This window comes from Cucurbita maxima, unplaced genomic scaffold (assembly GCF_002738345.1).
Source record: "Cucurbita maxima cultivar Rimu unplaced genomic scaffold, Cmax_1.0 Cma_Scf00021, whole genome shotgun sequence".
NCBI classification, from domain to species: Eukaryota; Viridiplantae; Streptophyta; class Magnoliopsida; order Cucurbitales; family Cucurbitaceae; genus Cucurbita; species Cucurbita maxima.
Genome location: NW_019272037.1, coordinates 2253886 through 2276193, shown reverse-complemented (window position 1 = coordinate 2276193; position 22308 = coordinate 2253886). Strand labels below are relative to the sequence as shown.

Below are 22308 nucleotides of genomic sequence, written 5' to 3'. Positions count from 1 at the left end.
TTTTTTTTTTTTTTTTTTTTTTTTTTTTTTTTTTTTTTTTTTTTTTTTTTACATTTTGAAAAAGACAAGCGTGGGAGAGGTGGAGGCTTAGGATTTCTCCAAACAACCATTTTCTAAAATCTAATCATTAATACAGTGCCAAGAACAATTAAAATATCTACCATATTCAACAACCAAACGGCGTCGTCTTACGTTGATAACATCTTTGGCTTGTTTTAGCTATAATGAGAATCAATATAATAACTTCTAATAAAAAGTTAATATAAATTAAAGTATATTATAATATTGATTAAAAACATTTAATTTAGCTCAATTGTTATAACCTAAACTTAATTAAGGTATTATATAGTAAAAAAAATATATATACTAATTCACAACTAAGGAAAATACAACATATTAATTAAAAAAAGATATCGGTTGATCGGATCAATTTGAACATCCTCAAACTTCGATGAGGACCCTAACCAACCCGAACCATAAACTGACCGCCGAAGTTGGTAAGAATTGGATTCGATCAGTCAAATAAAATCAATCCTAATGTCTAGTATCCAAAGAAATCGACGACTTTATATAAACTTCAAAATGTCTTTAGATACCTAAAAGAACTCGGAAACCTAATTCATTCATTAAATTCTACCAATTTATCGGTGCGATTATTAATCGAGAGAGATTTAAATCTTTATTTAGATAAGAAAATCAGCCTATTAATTAAAAGAATCATAAAAAAGAGGTTAAATGAAGAAAGTTTTGGAAAAATGGAAATTATGTGTGACATTAGGCTTTTAGCATTTGGCTATAAGTGAGTAACATATCTTTCCATATTTGCCAACTGTCATTTATTAAGCTGATTTTCTTCTTTATTCGGTAAATATCATTAATAATTTATTTTATATTTTTTTTTATAGGTAATATCATATCCTCAGACCATTATTTATATTAACTAATATAAATACTGCTTCCATTGGCTTACAACCTTCATATCCTTTCCTTTCTTTATGTTTACACTTTCAACCATTTTGTTCTTTGTTCTTGATTTGAAGATCTTGTGTAGGAAGAAAGGCACGGATGAGCATTCTTGTTCTCAAATGATTTTGAGACGAAATCTCGGTTTTATCTAATATTCGTCTTTACGTGTTTTCTTGTACCTTTTTTTGCATGGTTTTTAATGTTGTTTGTTCGGAAGTGGAGATTTTAAAAGTATAGTTACCGTCATAACAACGGCGTAAATTAACGATTTTACATTCACGTGAAACCTGACGTATATAAGGAGCATGTTGAAGTTTGAACCGTTGCTAAAGACTTTCAATTGCATTAATAGATGATGATGCAACTACTACCGTCTCATTGTTGACAATAGGAGCTGTAGCATTGGTTTTGAACCTGTGAATTTGGCAACTTCTCGTAAGCTACAACTTCATCGTATATGTTTAATGTTTGTTTTGTTGCTATATATATTTTATTTTGAGCCATTTTTAATACTTAAAAATTCATATATATTATTTAATTTTTTTAATTTTTACTAATTTCTTTATTTTTAATTGTTGCAGTGGTGAGAAATTAAATGTGACAATTTTATGACACAACATTTGAGCTCAGAGAATTCTGCCATGGTTAAAGGTGACAATTTTATGGCACAACATTTAAGCTTTGAGAATTTTTCTCGATCTCAAAGTGGACAATAGTATAGCATTGTGAAGAGTGGACAATATTTACGACTTCTTTCAAAACTATATCACTATCTAAGTCGGCCATGGAGACAATATTCAACTGTTGTGTTTATGGAGTCATTTCTAGATGACTAACATAAACCCAACAAATTTTATGCTGAGTTCAACAATTGAGGTCCGGGCATAGGTGTGACATGCAAAGTTTATAGACATCAAAAGAGTGGCTTCTCATTTCAAAATTGCAGCATAATGGCCGATCAAGAAATGAACATCCTTGGAGAGACTTTTCAACGCCAACCATTTTTTAATTTTGGGGTCGCTCTTGCAAAATGGTCAACGTAGCGAACTAAGTGGGCTCTAAACTTAATATCCCAGGGTTACCAGAAACTGGTGTACCCTTTAGACGTGTGAGATGGTCTTATAAGAGGGATTAGGAGACAATGTAAGTATCGTTTATTGAAAATTCAAACGGATAGGTTTATTGCTATTGTATTAATCAATGGTTACATGGGAATGAACTATTACATTTAATGAGATTAGTCATTGCTAAAATAAGATTCAATAAATTCCATGAAGTGTAGTAACGAGACCGCCATTCACGAGGGACAGGGATATCTTCATAATTTTCCACACACTGACTTACGTATTTTTCCATATTGGTTGTCGGCAATTGATACACGTCTATCCTCGTTTGTGTTAGCAGTATCTGCATCGACTTTTGCAAATCATTCGTTCCTCTTTCAAAGTTATCCAAACATGTTTCAAACATGTCTCTTTTTTCACCAACAAATCCCCCGGAATTGATCTCTCTTTTAAGAAACACGATATTGTCGTTAAAATTACTGATACTATGATTCACGAATATGGTTAGAAGACCTATCATACTTGACTTCAAATCTTCACGATGATCCGAATCAACCTCAGAAATGCACACCTTGGAGACTCCATTATATTGAAGCTTGTTGCAAATATTATGAGTAAAGCTCTCGTTTGCTCCGACTAACATCGAGAGGCTGAAAAGAGATAACAAAACAAGAGTAAAAGTCATTAGAATTGGAGAGGAAGAAGACATGTTCTTCATGTTTGACAAAAATTATACGAACATAACGGTAATTTATAGGGTAAAACTAATGAATTTCGTAACCTTTGTTTGGAAATGTCATTAAACTCAGAAATTGATGATTATTATTCACATTATTAGGTTAGTAGCATTTGGAAAGAATCGAGTAACATATCTTCTTCATATTGCAAAGGTCATTCATATAATTAATATCATTACTGGGTTACCTTAATCAAAATTTTGAGTATTTTTTTTAATTATGTTCAGTGTTTTAATTCAGTGTATCAGTTGTGTGGTAGATGTGTTCATTTAACGTATCGAACAAGAGCTCTATAGGAATCTGCCCCAAACTTTCGGTTGAATCACATTTAAACGAGGGATATTTATTTTTTTTATACATAAAATTATTATTAAAATTAAACTTTTTAGAAATTATATTTCATATTATATTTGTACTTATTAAATATTATTTGATTTAGGAGAGTGAAAAGTCTTTTACGTCCTCACCCGTGGACACCCAGCTGGCTAGCAAGAATCCTACTTTTTCTGAAAAAGGCCCATGCTTGTAACCAAGCAAAGCCCATTATAGAGAATTTAGGTCCAATAATATTCCCAGTCAAAGGCCCAGAACTAGGCCCACGTAAGTAATTGAAGATTTTATTTTTTATAATTTAATTTGTATGTTTTTTTTTTTTTTTTCTAGAAATTTGGTATCTTATCCTATTCCGTGAAGCATATACTTTTGAACACAAAAAAGAAAAGCTAACTGAACCATGGTTAGGATTAACCCTGGATTGGTTATTAAAATCATTGACCGAGTTTGGGAAAAGAGATTCTCTCTAAATCTACGGTTTCTTCTCCGCAACGTGGACGGTTAGATTTCCTCTCATCCTCCACATGCTTCGTTGTTAGGTTAAAATTAGGGTTGCGTTTCGATTCCATTCCACAAATTTCTTTCTGCGGAAGAATATTTCTTCTCATCTCCCTCTTCAAAGCCCCCGGAAATCTGGTTTTTCAATTCTCTTCTCCTTTTCAAGGCTCTTCTTTTTTCTGCGAGATCATGGAGATGGAGCGCATGATCGAGTTTCCTCACACACATCTTGATCGCAGGCCCCGAAAGAGGGCTCGCTTGGGCTGGGACGTTGTCCCCGAGGCCGCTAAGGTATAATCTCCGATCCTCTCTTTCAGATCTGATTTTTATGTTGATTTTTGTTTTGTAGAGCTACATCTTCTGGGTTTTTCTTTGATTAGGTATGTTTGTGTCGCACACCGGGGTATAATCTTTTTGTTATTAGATTTACCTTGGTTGATTTACGTTTTTTTTTAAATTTTTTGTGATTCAGTATTCTCGATAGGTTCTATGAGTCGAGGTTATTTTCTTGAAGTTTATTTACTGATCTGTTGTGTTAACGTATTTTTATTTTATTTGTAAGCTCAAAAGAAGATCAGGTAAGTATTGTTCTTTATTCAGATGGATGGTTAACTCCGAATTGTCTCTTCATATTGATTATCTGTTATTGATCCATTCCACAATTTGTTTTACTTAGGGGTCTCCCTTTATTTTATACCTCGTACATGTCTGTCTACCATGCATCTGGCTTATATGTATATTTTTTTTCATTTTTCCAACAAAATCTTATAATTTCTTGTGTTATACAAAATGAAGACTTTGGGTGAGGATATTAGGTTTAGGAAGGGCAAACTTTTACATGAATGGGTGACTGTGTGTAGGCTCAGGTAGGAATTTGTTGTGGACAAGAGATTGCGAATATGCCAAGCTTTGCATCTTCAAGAGCACCTTCAGATCATTCTTCTAATCCACTATTTGTTAAGGGAGTGGCTCGAAATGGTTCTCCCCCCTGGCGAGAAGATGACAAAGATGGACATTACATGTTTGCGCTTGGAGAAAATTTAACTTCTCGCTGTAATTACACTTGACTATGATTAGACAAATTTTTATGCGTTATCAAAATTGATCAATGTAGAAATTTGCTCGTATAATTTAGTTCCTCATCTCATTTTAAATGTTTGCTATATCCTCAAATTTTGCATCCTCCCATAAATTGTATTTAAAATAATATCCATCATGATCACCCATGTTTATTTAATTTTAAACTGAACATTCAGCCATTAGTTATGGTTTTTTTTTCTTTTCATAATTATCACTTTTTTAGAATGGTGGAAGGCTGGTGAGATTTTGGGAAATATCTATTTCCTTACTCTGTCAATTCTTTTTCTTCTGTGGCAGATAAAATACACAGCAAAATGGGAGAAGGTACTTTTGGACAGGTGTTGGAATGCTGGGACAGAGAAAGGAAGGAAATGGTTGCAATAAAAATTGTGCGTGGAATCAGGAAATATCGTGATGCAGCTATGATAGAAATTGAAGTGTTGCAACAGCTTGGAAAGCATGATAAAGGTGGCAACCGGTGAGTCTGTCTCTCCTTTATGCCATTGTTGTCACTCTGTGACTTTTGTCATCTTTGTGGCTATGGTTAAATTGCTCTATTCCTTGCAGTTGTGTTCAAATACGGAACTGGTTTGACTATCGTAACCATATTTGTATTGTAAGTATAAGGCTGTTTTATCATGGATTAATTTCCCCGATTCACCAAATATGGGGAGTTAAAATTTGTGGGTGAACTTAAATGGTGTCAACAGGTGTTTGAGAAGCTTGGGCCAAGCTTATACGATTTTCTACGGAAAAACAATTATCGCTCCTTTCCCATTGACCTAGTTCGTGACATTGGCAGACAACTGTTGGAATGTGTAGCATGTGTGTAGTATTTTATTGAACCAAGTCCTTTCTTTTCCCATTCTTATTGTCCTTTTGTGTGTCACAAAACATTAACTCCACAGATTTCTTTAAGCTAAAATGACTATTTGCATCTGCTGCATGTTCCATTTTTGTAATTTCATTTAAATGGTATGATGAGTCGGTCTCCTTTTATTTTGTGTCTTGTATCCTAATAATTTCTTTGACCTTTGAATTGCAGTCATGCATGATCTACGAATGATACATACTGACTTGAAGCCAGAGAATATACTGTTGGTCTCTGCAGATTATATGAAAGTACATGACTACAAGGTACTTATAGCTTGTTTTGGATCTTGTTTGTAATCTGTATTTCTGGTGGTTCTTATTGTGAAAGACCAATTACCAGCTAAATGAAGTTCTTGTTACTCATTATTTATGCTTGTGTCAGAATTTTTCTCGATCACCAAGGGATAGTTCCAACTTCAAAAGAGTGCCCAAGTCAAGTTTTATTAAGGTGATTGATTTTGGCAGCACCACTTATGATCGTCAAGATCAGAATTACATTGTATCAACCCGGCATTATAGAGCTCCAGAGGTTATTCTTGGTAAGGAATTTTGATCATGTTTCATAGTTCACTTCTCGATTTTTCTGATTTGTGTTAGAGTGGCATGGCTTAACCACGTTTATCTTTTAGGTATTGGATGGAGTTTTCCTTGTGATATATGGAGTGTTGGCTGTATCCTTGTTGAACTGTGCTCGGTATGTGCTTCTTTTGTCTTGTAATTTGTCTATTTCAATATATCCTTTTTTTGTCTATTCATCCAAGTGTTGTATTGTGTAATGTAATTTTCAATACAAAATATTTTTTAGGGTGAAGCACTGTTTCAAACTCATGAGAATTTGGAGCACTTGGCAATGATGGAGCGGGTGCTTGGTCCACTGCCGCAAGAGATGCTGAAAAGAGTAGAGTGAGTTATTTCTCATCTTTTATTTTCTTGGTGTTGAGTCGTCAAGAATCAAAATTCTGATTTTTTTGTTTTTTTGAATGTTTCCTTAGTCGGCATGCTGAAAAATACGTAAGAAGAGGTAGATTAGATTGGCCGGAAGGTGCTACTTCGAGGGATAGTATCAAGGCCGTTCAAAAGCTGCTCCGTTTACCGGTTTGTATTTTTATTAGTGTCTTATTTGTTTGATTGGACTGAACCTTTTTGTCGCCACTTCACACTAATTATCTTTTGAAATCGAATGCAGAACCTGATAATGCAGCATGTGGACCATTCGGCTGGGGAATTAATTCATCTCGTGCAAGGGTTGCTTCGATATGATCCCACACATAGACTAACGGCTCGTGAAGCCCTAAGGCACCCGTTCTTTACAAGGGATCCCTTGAGGAGATAGTAGCTGTGCTGTGTTTAATTAACGAACTGGTATTTGGTTTTATTTTTCAAACACCCAACGTCTTCATGCAACTGTACAGCTGCGTGTCTGTTGATCGATGATGGTGATGTGCCTTTGTATGGTGATGTGCCTTTGTATGATGATGTGCCTTTGTATGGCTCTAAGAGACCGAGTATTTTGCCGTGATGTTGTAAATAGATACGCTGACTCCTATCAGAGGCTTGCAATTCAAGCACTATTTGTGCTTAATTGCAGTTCAGTTGATTACTAATGTTTTAACTTGTTTAGAAGAATATACACTAACATTTTATAACATTTGCCGTCCATTCCTTCAAGATTATCATAAAAGACTATTGGAATTGTGATACATAATTTTATTAATTTTTGTGAGTTACTATAGTGAAAATGTATTCCAAAAACGTTAATAGAATCTTAAACTCCTTGAATTGTTGATTTTGAATAAAAAGTATCGTTCATAAAGGCTTGCTCATTTACAATTTTGTATGTTCAGAGATATTTATGTTCTTAACCAAACGACTTGGTAACCAAATGTGTATTTCCACGAGTTCCCTTGGTGAGAAGATATTAAATACTTCGTTTTTCTCAAATAATTATTCTTGTTTTAATTCGACGTACTTCAGAACCATCTTCGGATTGAGTTCAAACTGAACTTCCTTCATCTAAGCTCGTGCTTGTTTGGATGGGTTATCATAAATTGGTTTGCTTGACTCACTTGGTGTTAGGAAAGTAAATGTAGATCCTTTAGATCTAATCAACTAGAAACGTGCAATTGTGGCAAGAGAGATTTAGAACACCAACAAACTAAAAATTTTTCATTTTATTTTCGTATCTATTTAATGATAGTGTTTCCCTTGTAAGGTATACATGGAATTGAAATTGGGGAAAGATCATCCTTTTTTTTTTTTTGAAAGAAATATACGCCTCAGTTGGGTTCTCTAATAAGTTACCTTCCAAAACAATGAATTTGGTCGTTTTCATTCAACAAATTAAAACCCATTCTCTTTATCTTATCATCCATAACCAGCAAATCATCATCTGTCTACAAATTCCCTCGTAAATCTATATATTTATGGCCACTGTTACCAAATAAAGTGTTTTCCTTTGAACAAAAGGCTAATAACAATGTTTGGTCAAATGGTAATATCTTTGTAAAAAAAGTAGCAAACATATAACGTTATAATCTGAGAGGTTTGCATCCTCGCGGCTGTTTTTGGTGAATAAAAACAAAATGCTTTTAACTCTAATATGTCATACATTTACAACAAAAAAAAGTTAGATGTTCGAATTTAGTTTTACATTGAAAAGCTTAACCTAAACATAATTTATGTGATACTCGAGTAAATGAGAGGTACATGAATGAATCGGGACTATATTCCAATGAAAGGAATTCTGAAGACAGGATAAAGAAAAACTTAAGAGAATTGAAAGTCACAACCTATATCAATAAGGTACATCTTCTTTTCGATAACCCAATCACATGAACTCTATGATTATCTTACATGAAAAATAGGAGAAGGTTAAAACAATCAAATTCCAAATTTAAAATTTGAATCTTGGAACATGGGTGGTTATAATGATTTACCTCATATCTTTATAACTAAAACGAAAAAAAAAAAAAAAAAAAAATCAAAATTTAACCATCAATCCATTTTTACCCCAAACTTAGTAAATTTATTGGTTCCAAGGTTACCATATAAGTTAGAAAATGACACTCTTAACGCGATGTATCGGTAAAAATTTGGATTATTTAGCATGCGGTGGCACCGCCGGAGTTGGAAAATGAATCGGCCTAATCTCTCTGCTGTCCTCACCGCCTCATCTCCACCGATGCCAACATTATCATATATAAATACAATTCTTTTTTCCCCCTTCTGAACAATCATGCAATGAACTAAGATCATGATTTATCTTTCTCATTTAGATAACTTACAACATCCATATGTTTTTTTCAAAATAAAATTTATAATGTGAGACGGTTGTTGATACGTAATGAGTCAAAACGAATAATATCTATTAGTGGTAAGTTTGGGTCGTTACAAATGGTATCAGAAGCCAAACAGTGATGTGCCAACAAGGATATTGACCTTTAAAGAAGTGGATTGTGAGATCCCACCTTAGCCGGAGTGGAAAACAGAACACTCTTTTTAGTAGACGTGTTTTAAAACCGTAAAGCTTATGATGATAGGTAATGGGCCAAAAAGATGGTTTGCCAACAAGATGTGATAGTATGTAATGGTATCAAAAGCCAAACAACAGGTGGTGTGCCAATAAGAGCGTTAGCCCCCAGGGTGAATTGTGAGATCTCCCATTAGTTGGGGTGGGAAACGAAACATTTCTTATAAGGGTGTAGAATCCCATTAGTTGGGGTGGGAAACGAAACATTTCTTATAAGGGTGTAGAATCTAGTAGACACATTCAAAATAGAGTGAGGCTGATAGCAATATACAATAGGTCAAAATGAACAATATTACCCAACACGTTTTGTATCTAATAGATCCTAAAAGTTTATGTTTAATATATTAATGAACTTTAAAAGTATCTGAATGTCCTTAAACATACGTATCAGATTGAGTTGAAAGTTGAGAGATTAAACAAATATAAAACTACCCGATCGAGATAGCCTTTTTATCTCCCTCCGAGATTATAAATATAGCATAGGTGTAGTACCATACCCTATAGAGAATCAATGGATCCAATATCCTACAAAAATGTTCATCAACTTTTGCACCAAATCACTCAAGCTCCTCTTCCTCTTTTCCTCTTCCTCTTCCTCTTCCTCTTCCTACTTTCACTCAAACTCTTCTCCACCAAAAGCACCAAAGCCTTACCACCATCACCACCACAGCTTCCAATAATTGGCAACCTCCACCAGCTAGGCAGCCTCCCACACCGCTCAGTGGCATCTCTGTCCGAAAAATATGGCCCTCTCATGCTCCTCAAGCTCGGCCAAACCCCAACCCTCGTCGTCTCATCCGCAAAGCTAGCTAGAGAAGTCATGAGGTCCCATGACACCATCTTCTCAAACAGATACCAAAACAAAGCTGCACAATCCTTAATCTATGGATGCCATGATGTGGCCTTTGCTTCCTATGGAGAGCAATGGAGACAGGCCAGAAAGCTCTGTGTTTTGGAGCTTTTGAGTGCCAAAAGAGTTGAGTGTTTTCAATATGTGAGAGATGAGGAAGTTGGTGAGCTTGTCAAGAAGATTCGTAAAGGTTGTGGCTTTGGAGATTCAGGGGTGAATCTTAACCAGGTTTTGATGTCAACTTCGAATAATATTGTGTCGAGATGCGTTTTGGGAGAGAAACTTGAGAATGGAAAAGGGATGAGTGGGTTTGGAGATGTGACGAGGAAGGTTATGGTGTTGTTGTCGGCGTTTTGTGTTGGTGATGCGTTGCCTTGGCTTGGATGGGTTGATGTGGTGAGGGGGTTCCATCGGGAACTCAAGAACACTTTTGAAGCGTTGGATGGGCTGTTTGATAGAGTGATTGATGAACATAGAGAGAAGATGAAGAACAGTGATCGATCTGGGGAGATGGATTTTGTTGATATCATTCTACAATTGCAACAACGGGATACTCTTGATTATCGTTTCACTATGAACGATTACAAAGCAATTTTACTGGTTTTGTTCCTCTTCTCCTCTCTCCCTAACCGTTCAAGCTCACTGTTAGTCGATATGGTTCTCTTTGAGCTTTTCTTTCTGGGTTTTCCCTCAAGGTTTTAAAACGTGTCTCCTAGAGAAAAGTTTCCATATCATTATAAGGAATGTTACGTTCTCTTCCCCATTGGTGTGAGATCTCATAATAGTGGATGTGAACGAAACATTCCTTATGAGAGTGGAAACTTTTCCCTAGTATGACGCGTTTTAAAACCTTGAGGGGTGTCGAAAGAGGACAATACTTGTTCCTTTCCCTTACATGGCCACACACTCTTAGAGACACTGATTTTTAGAGGTGTTGAGGTGTTTTGTTATAGCTCAAGCTGATACGGTTTTATTTGGGTTTTCCATTATGAGCTTCCCCTCAAGGTTTTTAAACACGTTCGTTAGGAAAAGATTCCACACATTTGTAAGAAATGTTTCATTTCTCTCTTCAACCGATGTGGGATTTCACAGTAATGGAACGAAACATTCTTTATAAGAATGTGGAAACTTTTTCCTAATAGATACGTTTCAAAATCTTAATGAGAAGTCTGAAAGAAAAGTTGAAAGAAGACAATATTTACTAAGGAGTGAGCTTGAGTGTGAGGTAGTACCGTTTATGATTTTCATAATAATTTTCAAAGTGGTGTCAAATTGCAGGATATGTTTGTCGGAGGAACCGACACGACAGCAACAGGCTTGGAATGGGCAATGGCTGAGCTGATGAGAAACCCAACAGCCATGAAAAAGGTTCAAGAAGAGGTGAGGACAATAACGGGAAAGAAACCAAAGATCGAAGCGGAAGACATTCAAAAGATGAAGTACATGCAGTGTGTTATAAAAGAGTCTCTAAGACTCCACCCTCCAGTTCCTCTATTGGTGCCCCGACAAACAATGGGCACTGTGAACCTTGAAGGCTACGAAATTCCACCAAAAACCAGCGTTTGGGTCAATGCTTGGGCAATTCAAAGAGACCCCAAAAGCTGGGAAAACCCAAATGAGTTCATCCCAGAGAGATTCATGGACCCAAACTCGGTTGATTTCAAAGGCCAAGACTTTGAGTTCATTCCATTTGGGAGTGGAAGAAGGAAGTGCATTGGAATGTCGTTTGGGTTGGCTGCTTTTGAATCTGTATTGGCTAATCTTCTTTATTGGTTTGATTGGAAGCTGCCGGCCGGGGAGCCATTGGATATGACTGAAGAACATGGGCTCTCAGTGTTCATGAAACATCCTCTCACTCTTGTCCCAATTCCACGCTCTGTGTAATATTTGGCTATTTCGTTAATGGTTATGAGTGAGTGAGTGAGTGAGTGAGTACCAATAATAATGTGTATGTGAAGTTCTGTAAGGACTACCATATGGTTTGCTTATGAAGTTGCGGTGTAAAATATTTTTAGGAAGGTTGGTCTCTTACCTGCACGTGGAAATAATTATTGGTCGCTTACTTGTTAATTCAGAGATAAATAAATGAACACAGATATGTAATTACTACGATTATTGGTCAGCCTCACGATTTCAAAACATATCTATTATGGACTATTAGGGAGAGGTTTACACCTCCTTATAAGAAATGTTTCGTTCTCTTCTTCAACCAAGGTGAGATTCCACAATCCACCCCTTTAAGTGCTAGTGTTCTCACTGACACAGCTTAAGGTTTCCACACTTTTATAAGGAGTGTTTCGTTCCCCTCTCTAATGGATGTGGGAACTCACAATCCACCTCCATTGGGAGCTAGTGTCCTTGCTGGCACAATGCCCGATGTCTAGCTCTAATGATATTTGTAAAAGTCCAAGCTCACTGCTAGTAAATATAGTCTTCTTTGAACTTTCCTTCTTAGACTTTCTCTTACTGCTTTTAAAAGGCGTCTACATATTCATCCTTTATCGACGTGAGATCTCACAAGTATGCACAATTTGTTGAAAGTGCCTTATCTCAAATCAAGCAAGAAGAAACAACATGCTACCGTTCCAAACCTTATCACACCAGCCATTAGTTGAAAATTCCTAGCAAAATACCATAAACTAGCCACATCGAATGTAATTTACGCTTAAAACAAGAAAAATCAGGTAAACTGAACTTAAAAATCAAGCTAGGAGAAAAATCTAGAAGGGACATCAAAGGGAAGCACAACCGACAAACTAGAAGGAGACATCAAACTTATCACTGGTCGGCTCTTAATGCTGAAGTCCAAGTCGAAGCTGGATTAAAGGATCTTAAACTTGGATAAACATTTGTTGCAGGAAGACGAAGCTGGAAGAATACAGAAGAATGGATCGAACCTCAAACTTTCAACAACATTGGAAGAGGCAACAATTTCAATATGGAGAAGCCATTCACATCAATCCCATCTCTATTTCTTTTTGTCTTTTCTTCTTCTTCCTCCTCCTCCTCCTTTTACTTAAGCTGTTCAGAGGCAAAAAACAAAGCATCAATTTACCTCCTTCACCACCCAAACTGCCAATCATCGGCAACCTTCACCAATTAGGAACCTTGCCGCACCAATCTTTGGCGTCTCTTTCGAAGAAACATGGGCCTCTCATGCTCCTAAAGCTAGGCCAGACCCCAACTCTGGTGGTTTCATCAGCAAAAATGGCTAGAGAAGTAATGAAGACCCATGACCTCAAATTCTCCAACAGACCCAAAACTACAGCCACTAATCTCTTGTTCTACGGATGCCAAGACATGGGTTTTGCCCCATATGGTGCGTACTGGAGACGAGCCAGAAAAATGTGCGTTCTTGAGCTTTTTAGCTTCAAAAGAGTGGAGTCCTTTCAGTATATCAGAGATGAAGAAGTCGGTGTTCTTATCAGTAGGATTCATAAAGCTTGTGCTGGCGGTGAGGTTGTGAATCTTAGCAAGTTATTCCTTCAAATCTCAAACAATGTAGTGTCCAGATGCGTTATGGGAAAGAAGTTTGAGGATGAAAATGGGAACAATAGATTTCGAGACGTATCAAGAAGGGTAATCGAGCTACTCTCAGCGTTTTGTGTGGCAGATTTCTTCCCTGCTTTCGGATGGGTTGATGTAGTTAGAGGGTTCATTGGGGAACTGAAAACAATTTCTAAAACAATGGATGAATTCTTGGATAGGGTAATTGAAGAGCACAAGACAGAGTTAAGAACCGGTAAACCTGATGATAAAAGGGATTTCTTGGATATTATGCTGCAGCTCAACCAAGATATCATGCTCGACTATCATTTCACTCCGGACAACCTCAAAGCCATATTACAGGTTTCTCTGTCTCTGTTTCTCTCTTAGTTACTTTTACTCTTTCGACTAGCAATTGAAAATAGGATGAACATACCGAAATTCAATATGGCTGTCGGAATTGTAGGACATGTTCGCCGGTGGGAGTGACACATCTGCAACAGCATTGGAATGGGCAATGGCAGAGCTGATTAGAAACCCAAACACCTTGAAGAAAGTTCAAGAAGAGATCAGAACAATAGTTGGAAAGAAGCCAAAAATTGAAATGTTGAAATATCATCACTAGCCCAATAGAGTCAAGCCCAATAATTGTACTAGCCCAATAGAGTCAAGCCTAATTGTACGAGCCCAGTATATTTATTTTAGTAGAGATTTTAGGAGAAAGAGATGTAGATATTTTAGGAGAAAGATTCAATTTGTTAGGTCTAGATTCAAATCGGTTAGGTCTAGATTTAGATTGGTTAAATATAGATTGTTTACTCTTAGTATAAATACCCCCACCCTACCTAGGTTATTCATCTAAGAAATCTAAAAACAATAAAAAGCAGAAGTATTCTACAGAGTGTCTTGTATTCTCTTCTCGATTGGTCTTAATAAAGAGAGCGAGTGTTTCCCACAGTGAGTTGTGTTCAACATTTGGTATCAGAGCGAGGTTAGTGTAGGTTATCTGATCTCTTGGAATCCTTAGTATGCTCTGTGGTTGCAGCTCTGCCTGATCTTCCACATCAGAAACGATTTCTTGAGATTAGTGGTGAGTGAGTTTCTTTTGTGTCGTGAGAAGTCTGTGACTCTGCAAGTCTTGTGTCAAAAGAACTTGTTTGGTATTACTGAGGTATGGCCAACACGATGAGTGATTTCCAAATCGTTGGAGGAATTAAGAAACTCAACAACAACAACTACAACACGTGGGCAACATGCATGATGTCCTATTTACAAGGACAGGATCTTTGGGAGATCGTTGGCGGGTGTGAAACTACGCCGCCAGAGGAGGATTCTAACGACGCCTTGCGCAAATGGAGAATCAAAGCAGGCAAAGCAATGTTTGCCTTGAAGACCACCATCGGAGAAGAGATGTTAGAACATATTTGGGATGACAAGACACCGAAAGAAGCATGGGACACATTCGTGATGTTGTTCTCAAAGAAGAATGATACGAGACTACAACTTCTGGAGAATGAGTTGTTGTCAATTTCACAACGTGATATGACGATTGCTCAGTACTTCCACAAGGTCAAATCGATCTGTCGGGAGATTACTGAACTAGACCCAAAGTCCGCCATTGTAGAATCTCGAATGAAGAGGATTATAATCCACGGATTGCGACCAGAATATCGAAGCTTCATTGCTGCTGTACAAGGATGGCCCACTCAACCATCACTGGTAGAGTTCGAAAATTTGTTAGCCAGCCAAGAAGCCATGGCTAAACAAATGGGAGGCTTCACGTTGAAGGGTGAAGAAGCACTCTACACGAGTGAAAGTCAGAGCAATAATAGGCCGTCTACCAGACGTGGATACAATGGTGACAAAAGAAGAAGCCACCAAGGGATTGCACAACCTGAGAGAGCTCAGAAGAACGACAACAAGAGTTTTCAAAGAACGAGATTTGGTGGTATTTGTTATAACTGCGGGAAAAAGGGCCATATGTCTAGAGATTGTTGGTCCAGGAAAAAGACCATTGAAAACAATGTGGCAATATCCAAAAAGAAGATAGAAGATGAATGGGATGCAGAGGTACTATGTCCCATAGAAGAAGACGAGCTAGCACTCATGGCGACAATGGAAGACCATATCAACTATGAGAATGACTGGATCGTTGATTCAGGATGTTCAAATCACATGACTGGCGATCAGAGAAAATTGCAAGACAAGAAAGAGTACAAAGGAAGTCGTATGGTACGTACAGCAAATAACACACAGTTATCAATTGCTCAAATCGGCAATACGACAATCATGCCTGGCAATAAGTCTGATACAGTGTCGCTACATAATGTTTATCATGTACCGGGTATAAAGAAGAACTTGTTGTCAGTGTCACAACTAACAACATCAGGAAGCTATGTCTTGTTTGGGCCAGAAGATGTAAAAGTTTATCAAGATGTTAAGATAATAGGAAAGCCGACGATAGAAGGACGAAGAGTGGAGTCTGTCTACGTTCTATCTGCAGAGTCTGCCTATGTTGACAAGACCCGAAAGAATGAGACGACAGATCTATGGCATGCAAGATTGGGACATATTAGCTACCATAAGTTGAAGCTGATTATGGAGAAATCTATGCTCAAAGGTCTACCACAACTGGAAGTCAAAACAGACGTTGTCTGCGCTGGATGTCAGTATGGTAAAGCTCATCAATTACCATACAAAGAGTCAAGTTTCAAAGCAAAGAAACCATTAGAGTTAGTTCACTCTGATTTGTTCGGCCCAGTCAAACAAGCATCGATCAGCGGAATGCGGTATATGGTGACATTTATTGACGACTACTCAAGATATGTGTGGATTTTCTTTATGAAAGAAAAGTCTGACACGTTCTCAAAGTTTCAAGAATTCAAGATGATGGTCGAAGGAGAAGTAGGAGCGAAGATTCGTTGTCTACGTTCAGACAATGGCGGAGAATACACGTCAGATGAGTTCGATCAATATTTACACGAGTGTGGGATACGACGTCAATTTACATGTGCCAACACGCCACAACAAAATGGTGTAGCAGAAAGAAAGAATCGACACCTTGCAGAAACCTGTCGAAGCATGTTACACGCAAAGAACGTTCCAGGAAGATTTTGGGCTGAAGCTATGCGAACTGCTGCCCATGTGATCAACAAGCTTCCTCAACCAAAGCTAGGGTTCGTCTCACCATTTGAGATACTATGGGATATGAAACCTACAATTAGTTACTTCCGAGTATTTGGCTGTGTTTGCTATGTATTTGTGCCTGACCATCTACGTAGCAAGTTTGACAAGAAAGCAGTCAAGTGTGTATTTGTTGGATACGACAATCAAAGAAAAGGATGGAGGTGCTGTGATCCAACAAGTGGAAAATACTATACATCAAGAGATGTAGTTTTTGATGAAGCATCTACATGGTGGTCCTCGGAGAAGAAAGTCTTATCAGATTCAAACATTGAAGAAATTCTACAACAGAAGCTGGGGGAGCAAACTACACAAATTCAATCAAATTTCGATGCATCTGAAAATCCAAGCGACATTGATATTGACAAGCAGGAGGTGACTCAATCAAGCGAATCTGATAAAAATGAAACAACACATCAACAACTTAGGCGATCAAATAGAATCCGAAGGCCAAATCCTAAGTATGCAAATGCAGCTATTGTAGAAGATAGAGTTTACGAACCAGAGACATATGAAGAAGCATCACAAAACTCGGTTTGGCAGAAAGCGATGGAGGAAGAAATTATAGCCTTGGAGCATAATCAAACTTGGGAACTAGTGCCAAGACTAGGAGATATCAAACCCGTCTCTTGCAAGTGGGTCTATAAAATAAAGCGTCGACCGGATGGATCAATCGAGAGATACAAGGCTCGACTCGTGGCTCGAGGATTTTCTCAACAATATGGACTAGATTATGATGAAACATTCAGTCCAGTGGCAAAGATTACTACCGTACGAGTTCTGCTAGCACTCGCAGCAAGTAAAGATTGGAAACTGTGGCAAATGGATGTGAAGAATGCCTTCTTGCACGGAGAGCTAGACAGGGAGATTTATATGAACCAACCAAAGGGATTTGAGAGTGCAGCTAATCCTAATTATGTATGCAAGCTTAGAAAAGCTCTTTATGGACTGAAACAAGCACCGAGAGCTTGGTATGGTAAGATTGCTGAATTTCTTACCCAAAGTGGTTATTCAGTTGCGCATGCAGACTCAAGCCTATTCATCAAAGAAAGAGAAGGAAATTTGACAATTGTGTTGGTCTACGTGGACGATTTGATTATCACCGGGGACGATGAAAGAGAAATTTATCAAACAAGAGAAAATTTATCAATACGCTTTCAGATGAAAGAGCTAGGAGAGCTTAAACACTTCTTAGGCCTAGAAGTTGATCGCACAGATGAAGGACTGTTTCTCTGCCAACAAAAGTATACCAGAGACATGCTTCAGAAGTTCAACATGTTAGAGTGCAAGCAAGTTTCAACACCGATGGAGATAAATGCCAAGATTTGTGCACATGAAGGCAAAGAGTTGAACGATGAAACAACGTACCGACAACTAGTAGGTAGTCTTATCTACCTAACTTTAACTCGACCTGATATCTCGTATGCAGTTGGGGTTATGAGTCGATACATGCAAAGTCCAAAGAAGCCTCATCTGGATGCAGCTCGACGGATCTTGAGATATATCAAAGGTACAATCGACTATGGTCTTTTGTACAAAAGAAGCAAAGACTGCAAGCTAGTTGGATACTGTGATGCTGACTATGCAGGAGACCACGATACTCGGAGGTCAACCACTGGGTATGTGTTCAAGTTTGGTTCGGGAACAATTTCTTGGTGTAGCAAGAGACAACCAACAGTATCATTATCAACTACAGAAGCAGAGTATAGAGCAGCGGCTGGAGCAGCCCAGGAAAGTACATGGCTAAAACTCTTGATGGAAGATTTGCACCAGAAAATTGACTATCCAATATCACTTCTTTGCGACAACCAATCTGCGATTCGCCTTGCAGAAAATCCAGTGTTTCATGCTAGAACAAAGCATGTGGAGGTGCACTACCATTTCATTAGAGAGAAGGTCCTAAAGGAAGAAATTGAGATGCAGCAGATCAAGACAGATGACCAAGTGGCAGACTTGTTTACAAAAGGGTTGAATACTAGCAAACATGAGAGCTTTCGCTGTCAGCTCAACATGATGCAGCGAATGAGGACTAGTGCTGAGGGGGAGTGTTGAAATATCATCACTAGCCCAATAGAGTCAAGCCCAATAATTGTACTAGCCCAATAGAGTCAAGCCTAATTGTACGAGCCCAGTATATTTATTTTAGTAGAGATTTTAGGAGAAAGAGATGTAGATATTTTAGGAGAAAGATTCAATTTGTTAGGTCTAGATTCAAATCGGTTAGGTCTAGATTTAGATTGGTTAAATATAGATTGTTTACTCTTAGTATAAATACCCCCACCCTACCTAGGTTATTCATCTAAGAAATCTAAAAACAATAAAAAGCAGAAGTATTCTACAGAGTGTCTTGTATTCTCTTCTCGATTGGTCTTAATAAAGAGAGCGAGTGTTTCCCACAGTGAGTTGTGTTCAACATGAAATGCATGACATTAGCAAAATGGAGTACATGAAATGTGTGATAAAAGAATCTCTAAGACTACACCCACCAATTCCTCTGCTTGTGCCACGAGAAACATCAGACGTCGTCGACATCGAAGGCTACCATGTGGCATCAGGAACCAGTGTCTTCGTGAATGCTTGGGCAATCCAAAGAGACCCCACAATCTGGGAAAGGCCAAACGAGTTCATCCCAGAGAGATTCATGGAGAAAAATTGTGCTGACTTCAAAGGCTTAGATTTTCAGTTCATACCATTTGGAAGTGGAAGAAGGAAGTGCCCTGGATTGTCGTTTGCGCTTGCTTCTTTTGAATGTGTGTTGGCCAACCTTCTCTATTGGTTTGATTGGAAGTTGCCTGAGGACATGGCGGGAGAATTGTTGGACATGAGTGAACTCCATGGAATCACTGTTCGCAAGAAGATTCCTCTCCATCTCACCCCATTACCATTGTAGTCTAATGGAATATCGTTTGCAATTGCTTCCTTTCAACAAATCTTCTCTACTGGTTCGCCTGGAAGCTTCCTGACATCTCTGTGTTGGACGTTGAAGAAGAAAATGGACTCCTGTTTGCAAGAAACCCCCCCGCATCTCAAGTTAGTACCATATAACTAGTAAAATAAAGTAAATTCTAACGAGGGATTGAAATATCTAGTCGGATAGGTTAAGTCCAATACATTATATATATATTCTTTTCCATATTGGGAGAATAAATTTAGATACTCTAAGAATAGATTACTCTACATCGTACCCTAAGTTTTATCACAAGAAATACCAATCAATCTTGCGAGTGTTTCTTATAAAAAGTTGTGTTCAACAATCTAGTACTAGAGTTAAACACCGAGCAGTGTGTCAACGAGGATACTGGACCCCAAGAGGTAGATTGTAAGATCCCACATCGGTTGAAAAGGAGAATAAAACATTTCTTATAAGGGTGCAAAAACCTTTTCCTAACCGACGCGTTTTAAAAACATAAAGCTAACCGTAACACATAACGAACTAAAATGGCCAATATTCTCCCAACCGTGACTTAACTTAAATCACACAAATAAAAGATTTTGTGTTCCCACCGCTTTGCTTAGTTGATATTCTCAATAGATTACACTACAAGGAACAGCTAGCACTCCGCACGTCCAAACCGACACTGACTGATTATTTAAATCGAGGGGTGTGACACATTTTGTAATATTTAAATCGTAGAATGAAGATTTAATAATATAAATGACCCACAACGCATATTCCAATATGGGTAATTATTTTATTCTTCTGGGTTTGTAGGGTTGAACTTGCTAAATGTTTCTGGAAACATGGGCAGGATAATATATGCTTAACGAATCCATAAAAGAAGATGGATCTAAGATCACAATTAGATCAGCAGAGGCAGGGTCAACAACTTGACAATCATATGGATCAGTTCAATCTTTTGAATTGCTCTCTATTTTTCCTACTGTTCTTCATTTTTCTCAAGTTGTTAAGAGTAAAAAAAGTGAACTTACCTCCATCACCACCGAAGCTACCAATACTTGGAAACCTTCATCAGCTGGGCAGGTATCCCCATCGATCGCTGCAAGAACTCTCCAAAAAGTATGGTCCTCTCGTGTTTCTGCGACTGGGATTGATTCCAACTCTTGTGGTTTCCTCAGCTGATATTGTCAGAGAGATCTTTAAGAATCATGATATCAGTTTTTCTAACAGGCCCAAATCAACCGCTGCAAATTTGTTCTTCTATGGATACAAAGATGTGGGGTTTTCTCCATATGGGGAATACTGGAGAGGATTAAAAAAGATTTGCACTCTTGAACTTCTAAGTCAGAGAAGAATACATGAATTTCAGTATGTGAGGGAAGAAGAAGTTGAAATCTTGGTGAATAAGGTACATAAAGCAAGTTCTTCAGGTTTATCTGTAAATCTTAGTGAGTTGATTACCTCAACCTCAAACAACATAGTTTCAAGATGCATATTTGGAGAGAAATTTGAAGATGAAAATGGAAAGAGCAGATTTGGTGAGCTAACAAGAAGGATGGCTAAGTTAGTCGTGGCTTTTAGTGTGGGAGATTTTTACCCTGCTTTTGGATGGATCGACAATATCACAGGCTTAATTGGGCAATTGAAAGAAACATCTCGAGCTCTAGATACTTTTCTTGAACAGTTGATTGAAGAACACAAGACAAAGAAGAGGGACGATTTTCAAGGCGACAGAGAAGATTTTGTGGATATTCTTCTTCAAGTTCAGCAGAAGGATGATCTCGGTTTCGAATTCACTCGAGAAAGTTTAAAATCAGTGTTAGAGGTCTTTTTCTTTCCTACACGCAAACAAACAACTGACACAGACATTTTATCAAACAGTTAGTGTTCATTCTAGCTCTATTATTGTTTCAGGATATGTTCATAGCTGGAACGGATACGACGGCATCAGTATTGGAATGGGCGATTGCAGAGCTAGCAAGAAATCCAACAGTAATGAAGAAAGCACAACAAGAAATCAGAGAAGTGGTGGGCAAAAAATTAAAGATAGATAGCGATGATATCGTTAAAATGGAATACCTTAGAAGTGTTATCAAAGAATCACTTAGGGTTCATCCACCTGCTCCTCTGTTATTACCTCGAGAAACATCTGAAATGGTGAAGCTGGGAGGTTACTGTATTCCATCAAAAACCAGAGTGTTCTTCAATGTTTGGGCGATTCAAAGGGACCCAAAAATCTGGGAGAATCCAGAGGAGTTCATCCCAGAGAGATTTATGAACAACCCAGTTGATTTCAAAGGACAAGGGTGCCATTTCCTCCCATTTGGTGGCGGGAGAAGAATCTGTCCAGGGATGAATTTCGCTTTTGCATCGATCGAATATGTGTTGGCTAACCTTCTACACTCCTTTGATTGGAAGCTGCCTGATGACAGTATGATGGCTCAAGACGTGGACATGAGTGAAGATATGGGGCTCGCTCTCATCAAGAAGCATCCCCTTGTTCTTAAGCCAGTAACATGTTCAACTTAATCTACAATTTGTGTGATGTTGCACGCTAATCACTGTAATCTGGTCTCTGATTGTGTTTTATTTTGTTAATCCTGTTCCTTTGTAGGCTACCGGCTCAAGATCATCGAACAAACTGTTCCCCCGTTTTTATCCAATCTCCTTCCTTTGTCACAAAAATTAATAACAAATCATCATAGTATGATGATACATTTGAGTCTCATAGAGCATATGAACTCGTGATCGAAGCAACGAGTTTACCAATTCAATCAAATTTTTATGATTAAAAAAAGATTTTAATTAAT

The 22308-nt window shown here is 37.7% G+C and overlaps 4 protein-coding genes and 2 long non-coding RNA genes across 9 annotated transcripts; 4 read left to right on the top strand and 2 right to left on the bottom strand.

Moving 5' to 3' along the window:
• Positions 1-3658: 3658 nt before the first annotated feature.
• On the top strand, positions 3659-7232 carry LOC111495446 (serine/threonine-protein kinase AFC2-like). 4 transcript variants are annotated; one of them, XR_002720302.1, is made up of 12 exons: positions 3659-3889; positions 4459-4651; positions 4976-5156; positions 5246-5294; positions 5389-5503; positions 5724-5815; positions 5934-6090; positions 6181-6245; positions 6357-6454; positions 6544-6646; positions 6738-7005; positions 7042-7232. XR_002720302.1 is itself a non-coding variant. In XM_023145492.1 (11 exons), the coding sequence occupies exons 1-11, from the start codon at positions 3788-3790 to the stop codon at positions 6882-6884; spliced, it is 1302 nt and encodes a 433-aa protein (XP_023001260.1). In that variant the 5' UTR covers positions 3659-3787; the 3' UTR covers positions 6885-7232. The 4 variants fall into 4 exon arrangements, 3 of the variants coding, with proteins under 3 accessions (XP_023001260.1, XP_023001261.1, XP_023001262.1); XM_023145492.1 differs by having other exon boundaries at positions 6738-7232; XM_023145493.1 differs by lacking the exon at positions 4459-4651 and having other exon boundaries at positions 3665-3889; positions 6738-7232.
• A 2338-nt stretch (positions 7233-9570) lies between these two features.
• Positions 9571-11948, top strand: LOC111495440 (cytochrome P450 71A1-like). The gene is made up of 2 exons (XM_023145484.1): positions 9571-10530; positions 11209-11948. Exons 1-2 carry the CDS (start codon positions 9592-9594, stop codon positions 11812-11814), a joined length of 1545 nt encoding a protein of 514 aa, XP_023001252.1. The 5' UTR covers positions 9571-9591; the 3' UTR covers positions 11815-11948.
• Positions 11949-12548: 600 nt separating this feature from the next.
• LOC111495489 lies at positions 12549-12980 on the bottom strand. The gene is made up of 2 exons (XR_002720306.1): positions 12828-12980; positions 12549-12746 (listed from the first exon to the last, which is right to left on the bottom strand). It is a non-coding gene; the product is annotated as an uncharacterized LOC111495489 (long non-coding RNA).
• Positions 12981-13137: 157 nt separating this feature from the next.
• LOC111495724 (cytochrome P450 71A1-like) lies at positions 13138-14041 on the top strand. The gene is made up of 2 exons (XM_023145880.1): positions 13138-13779; positions 13883-14041. Exons 1-2 carry the CDS (start codon positions 13138-13140, stop codon positions 14039-14041), a joined length of 801 nt encoding a protein of 266 aa, XP_023001648.1.
• Positions 14042-19463: 5422 nt separating this feature from the next.
• Positions 19464-21688, bottom strand: LOC111495490. Its single transcript, XR_002720307.1, has 3 exons — positions 21578-21688; positions 20530-20676; positions 19464-19624 (listed from the first exon to the last, which is right to left on the bottom strand). It is a non-coding gene; the product is annotated as an uncharacterized LOC111495490 (long non-coding RNA).
• Positions 20044-22220, top strand: LOC111495438 (cytochrome P450 71A1-like). Its single transcript, XM_023145480.1, has 2 exons — positions 20044-21323; positions 21413-22220. Exons 1-2 carry the CDS (start codon positions 20382-20384, stop codon positions 22025-22027), a joined length of 1557 nt encoding a protein of 518 aa, XP_023001248.1. The 5' UTR covers positions 20044-20381; the 3' UTR covers positions 22028-22220.
• The last annotated feature ends 88 nt before the right edge of the window (positions 22221-22308 follow it).

What these genes read in the sequence shown, in the direction of transcription:
- LOC111495724 (XM_023145880.1), top strand. Translation starts at nt 13,138, where the DNA reads ATGGCTAGAGAAGTAATGAAGACCCATGACCTCAAATTCTCCAACAGA. An exon ending in ACCTCAAAGCCATATTACAG is followed by an intron (nt 13,780 to 13,882) that starts GTTTCTCTGTCT and finishes TCGGAATTGTAG; the next exon opens with GACATGTTCGCCGGTGGGAG.
- LOC111495440 (XM_023145484.1), top strand. Translation starts at nt 9,592, where the DNA reads ATGGATCCAATATCCTACAAAAATGTTCATCAACTTTTGCACCAAATC. An exon ending in ATTACAAAGCAATTTTACTG is followed by an intron (nt 10,531 to 11,208) that starts GTTTTGTTCCTC and finishes GTCAAATTGCAG; the next exon opens with GATATGTTTGTCGGAGGAAC.
- LOC111495446 (XM_023145492.1), top strand. Translation starts at nt 3,788, where the DNA reads ATGGAGATGGAGCGCATGATCGAGTTTCCTCACACACATCTTGATCGC. An exon ending in AGCTCCAGAGGTTATTCTTG is followed by an intron (nt 6,091 to 6,180) that starts GTAAGGAATTTT and finishes TTTATCTTTTAG; the next exon opens with GTATTGGATGGAGTTTTCCT. An exon ending in AAAAGCTGCTCCGTTTACCG is followed by an intron (nt 6,647 to 6,737) that starts GTTTGTATTTTT and finishes AATCGAATGCAG; the next exon opens with AACCTGATAATGCAGCATGT.
- LOC111495438 (XM_023145480.1), top strand. Translation starts at nt 20,382, where the DNA reads ATGGATCTAAGATCACAATTAGATCAGCAGAGGCAGGGTCAACAACTT. An exon ending in GTTTAAAATCAGTGTTAGAG is followed by an intron (nt 21,324 to 21,412) that starts GTCTTTTTCTTT and finishes TTATTGTTTCAG; the next exon opens with GATATGTTCATAGCTGGAAC.